At 51.8% G+C, this 4,577-nt stretch overlaps 1 protein-coding gene across 3 annotated transcripts in view; it reads right to left on the reverse strand.

The window, feature by feature from the left end:
* RBL1 (RB transcriptional corepressor like 1) overlaps window positions 1-3,619 on the reverse strand; it is a 95,918-nt gene extending 92,299 nt beyond the window's left edge. The window contains exon 1 of one of the 3 annotated variants that reach the window (XM_017859133.1): window positions 3,176-3,394. Coding sequence is in view for 1 of the 3 variants with exons in the window: in XM_017859134.1 (XP_017714623.1) it covers window positions 3,176-3,454 (279 nt within the window). In the remaining 2 variants the exon portion in view is untranslated. Of the gene's footprint in view, window positions 1-3,175 lie in introns of all 3 variants that reach the window. The other 2 variants (XM_017859134.1, XM_017859131.1) reach the window with 2 other exon arrangements.
* Window positions 3,620-4,577: the final 958 nt, after the last annotated feature.

The raw sequence follows: 4,577 nt of genomic DNA on the forward strand, positions 1-4,577 counted from the left end.
TTTTTTTTTTTTTTTTTTTTTTTTTGCATTTCTAAGGCCTACTTACCAGGCCTTAGAAATGCAAAAAAAAGGCTTCTGATTTCACAGAACTTCACATCTGGAGCTAAGAAGAGGAACAGATACTATTATTTATAATTAGTGAGATATAGAAGCTATAAGAAGAATTGAAAAAGCATTGTAGGAGAATATAGTGCAGTGAGTAACTTATTTTGACTAGAGTTTAGGGAAGGCCTCACAAAAGGAGACAAAATTTGTAAGTCACTAAAAATGTAAGCAGGAGTTTGTCAGGTAGACTAGAGAGAGAGAGGTACAGATTGGAGAAAGACTTCTTAGGAAGCATCTGAGATATATGAAAATGACTACTCCAAATGCCTTTAATGAAAATTGACTTTAAAAAAAGGGGAAAATAAAACACTGGATAGAATAAACACAAAATTTCGGTTCATATATTTGTGCTTTCTAAAGCAAGCATTGGGCTGGGCACGGTGGCTCATGCCTTTAATCCCAATGCTCTGGGAGGCTGCGGCACAAGAATCACTTAAGGCCAGTTCAAGACCAGCTTGGGCAACATAGTCAGATACTTTCTCTACAAAAAGTTGAAAAAATTAGCTGAGTACGTTGGCGCATGCCTGTAGTCCCAGTTACTGGGGAGGCTGAAGCAGAAAGATCACTTGAGCCTAGGAGTTTGAGTTTACAGTGAGCTACAATTGCACCACTGCATTCCAGGCCTGGTCAAAAGAGCAAGACTCTGTTTCTTTTCTTTTCTTTCTTTTTTTTTTTTTTGAGATGGAGTTTCACTCTTGTTGTGCAGGGTGGAGTGCAATGGCGCGATCTCGGCTCACTGCAACCTCTACCTCCCGGGTTCAAGTGATTCTCCTGCCTCAGCCTCCCCAGTAGCTGGAATTACAGGTGCATGTCAACATGCCCGGCTAATTTTATATTTTTAATAGAGACGGGGTTTCACCATGCTGGCCAGGCTGGTTGAAGATCTGCTCACTTTGGCCTCCCAAAGTGCTGCGATTACAGACGTGAGACACCGTGTGCCCAGCCAAGACCCTGTTTCTAAGGAAGAAAAAAAGAAAGAAAGAAAAAATAATAATAAATAAATAAAGCAAACATTGAAGATGTCCTATTCAACTCTGCCTAACTAGAGATTTAGCTCTCAACCTTTCCTGGTGTTGGGGGTGAGGGGAAAGATTCCAGGCAGAGGGAGCGGCATGGATATACCACAAAACTGGGAACAAGCTTGTCATATTCAAGAATCTGAAACAGGTGCACGCCTTGACCGTAGTTTGACACAGTAAATACTTATTCAATGACAGATGGTGTGACCTTGGGCAAGAGAGACCAAATGAGACCTAGGATGTCAGAAATGCTTTTCAGGCTTTCAAAATCAATCTGTTTTCAATTGAGAGGCCATTCATTCTAATCTTTCCGTTTTGTTTTTTTTTTTTTGAGACGGAGTCTCGCTCTGTAGCCCAGGCTGGAGTGCAGTAGCGCGATCTCGGCTCACTGCAAGCCCCGCCTCCCGGGTTCATGCCATTCTCCTGTCTCAGCCTCCTGAGTAGCTGGGACTACAGGTGCCCGCCACCATGCCCGGCTAATTCTTTGTATTTTCAGTAGAGACGGGGTTTCACTGTGTTAGCCAGGATGGTCTCAATCTCCTGACCTCGTGATCCGCCCGCCTCGGCCTCCCAAAGAGCTGGGATTACAAGCGTGAGCCACCGTGTCCGGCTAATCTCCCTTACTTTTTCTTCCCACAGCTTTCCAGTCATGCCACCCACGGATGTGGACCATTGTCCTTTACCCAGTCTATCCAGTCTGGAAGACTTTTTCTGGTACTTTTCCTTCATATATAGGCACACAGTCAACACATATCCAACTCTATGCCTTTGAACCCAGCAATTATTTCACTGGGTGGTGAGTCAGTGGTGCACCCTGGGAGTGGGTCCAGCGCCCTTGGCACATGAAAGCCTTTGAACATGGGGCCAGTGGAGTGCTACATGAAATACACTCCATCACAATTCTGTCTACACTGGACTTATGCTCATCTTTCTCTTTTTAGAGAGTCTTGCTCTGTCGCCTAGGCTGGAGTGCAGTGGTGTGATCTCTGCTCACTGCAGCCTATGCCTCCTGGGTTCAAGCAATTCTCCTGCCTCAGCCTTCTGAGTAGCTGGGATTACAGGCAGGCGCCAACATACCCAGCTAATATTTGTACTTTTTAGTAGAGACGGGGTTTCGCCATGTTGCCCAGGTTGGTCTCAAACTCCTGGCCTCAAGTGATCCGCCCGCTTTGGCCTCCCAAAGTGCTGGGATTACAGGCGTGAGCCACCACGCCCAGCCTGGGTTTCTGTATTAGAATAACCCTGGGCAAGACAACCTTCTGAGCCTTGCCATTATCACTTGGAAAGCAGGTCTAATACTCATTGTCATGCCATGTTCACAGGGCTGTTGTGAGGATAAAATGCAAGAATGATGGGGGAAAAAATCGAGTAATTATAACTGGTATTTGTTTTATTCAGAGCTAGACACTGATGCAAAGCATCAGGACGATGCTCTGACGGAGGAGGAAACGCAGGGCTGGGATCAGCTTCGTATGCACACTGGCTTTGATCAAACTGCTGCACAGCAACCAGCAGCTCCACCGTGATGAAGCAGAGGGTGTAGGTTAAACGGCTCAGACCCTGGGTCTGGCTCCATCTCTACCCGTGTGACCTTGGGCCTGTAGCTTAACCTGTCTGGGGTTCCGCTTCCTCTTGCGTGGAACGGGGATCACAGAAGGGGTTCAGACGGAACTGAGAGGGTCCATTTAAAGCTCTGGCCAGTGGCGTCTTGGCATGCAGTTCATTTTCACTTTACCATTATATTTGTTCTTACCGATTTAAGGGCACCACCATGACGTCTGTGGCGCTTAGCGGGGTAAAGTGTGATCAGGCAGCCTGGGGTTTGAGTGGCGCAGGGCCTAGGCCGCTCCTTTCCTGGGCTTCAGTTTCCCGCCTCAAAATGATGGGCGGATTCGCTGAGCAACACCCACCCTCCCGCCCCTCGGCGCCTGGCTGCGCAGCGACCCTCCTAGGTGGGGAAACTCCCACCACCCCATAGGCCGGGGAAGGGGCGGGGCAGGGGTGGGGCCTGGTGAGGGTAGGGTCCGGCCACCCCACCTGCTGCCGCTCACCTCCAGGCTGTAGTTGCCTCGGATGGCAGTAAAGTCGTCCAGGGCTTCGGCCGCGCTCCCCTCGTCCAGGTTCAGCTCCTGGCACAGGGCCTGTAGCGCCTCCCCAGCTGCGGCGACCACCGCCGCCCCCTCAGCGTGGGACTCGTCCTCGAACATCCCTTCAGGCCCTGCGGGCGGCGCGCGCCGGCCCCCGACTTCTTTCTCCCTCCCAGGCGCGCTACCCACAACCACCTGCGCCAAAGCGCGCGAAAACTTGCAGTTGCGGGGATGCCTCGTCATCCACCGTCTGCCTCCGCTTTTCTCCTCAAAAAAAGTCCGTTTTTCCTCCGGAGCTCCTAGCCGTCCCTCCCCGGAAATGTGATAAGAAGACGGACCTCAGATTCTGAAATACCCGGCCTTAGCCCTTGGCTGGTCGCGGGGGGCCGAGCCGGCGGGACAAAAAAAAGAGCGGAGGGATCCTCAGCCTGCGCGCAGAGCCTGCTGGGAGGTGTAGTCCATCTCCTGGGAGATGAAGCCCGAGGCTTCCCCCTGTTTTCCTGGTTAGGCTCTTGGGTTTTTGGGCAGGCCTAGGCTGCCTACTGCGAGGTGGCCTCGTGCAGTGTAGTGAGAGGCCTCCTCTATCCACGGGTCCTGGGTTTGTCACTGTCCCGGGGCGCCAAACATAATCTGACTGAGCTATACCCCTTGAGTTAGGAGATGGAGAGGCTGGAAGAGAAAAAAAATAGCCCCTGGACGAAGAAGGGCCTCCTGGGACTCTCCCCAAAGTCCCAGTGCCCAGTGAGCAGTTCCCTAAATGACGGAGGGGAAGGACTGCTGAGGGATATTAGAAGACGGATCCTCATGTTAGTCACTAAAAGAGGCGGGGAGAGAAGACTGCAGTAATGAGGCAAGAGAATAGGGTCTGGAGGCAGGGAACCTATGGCTGTTTCACGTGACTTCCTAGAACTAAATTGAAAGGAAAACCCCAACTTTCCACGCCTAAGTAACAAAAGAACCAGAGGCTATTCCCTTGGACATTTTCTGCATGGCAGATGGGAAATTGGCCATCCGCAAGAAATCACACTGAGCACCTTCCAGTCTTCATTTGCAACTTTGTAACTTCACTCCAGCCTCTGAATGGTTGTGAGAGGTGACAATGTGCTAGCAGTCCTCACTCTCAGCGCCTCCTCGGCCTCAGCGTCCACTCTGGCGGCGCTTGAGGAGCCCTTCAGCCCGCCATGCCACTGTGGGAGCCCCTCTCTGGGCTGGCTGAGGCCGGAGCCGCCTCCCTCTGCTTGCGGGGAGGTGTGGAGGGAGAGGTGCGGGCGGAACCGGGGCTGCGCCCGGGCCTCGCGGGCCTGTGTAAGTTCCCGGGGCCGCGGGCTGGGGCTCGGCGGACCCCGCACACGGAGCGGCCAGCCGG

The sequence above is a fragment of the Rhinopithecus bieti genome, unplaced genomic scaffold (genome assembly GCF_001698545.2).
Source record: "Rhinopithecus bieti isolate Rb0 unplaced genomic scaffold, ASM169854v2 scaffold_38981, whole genome shotgun sequence".
Classification (NCBI taxonomy): domain Eukaryota; kingdom Metazoa; phylum Chordata; class Mammalia; order Primates; family Cercopithecidae; genus Rhinopithecus; species Rhinopithecus bieti.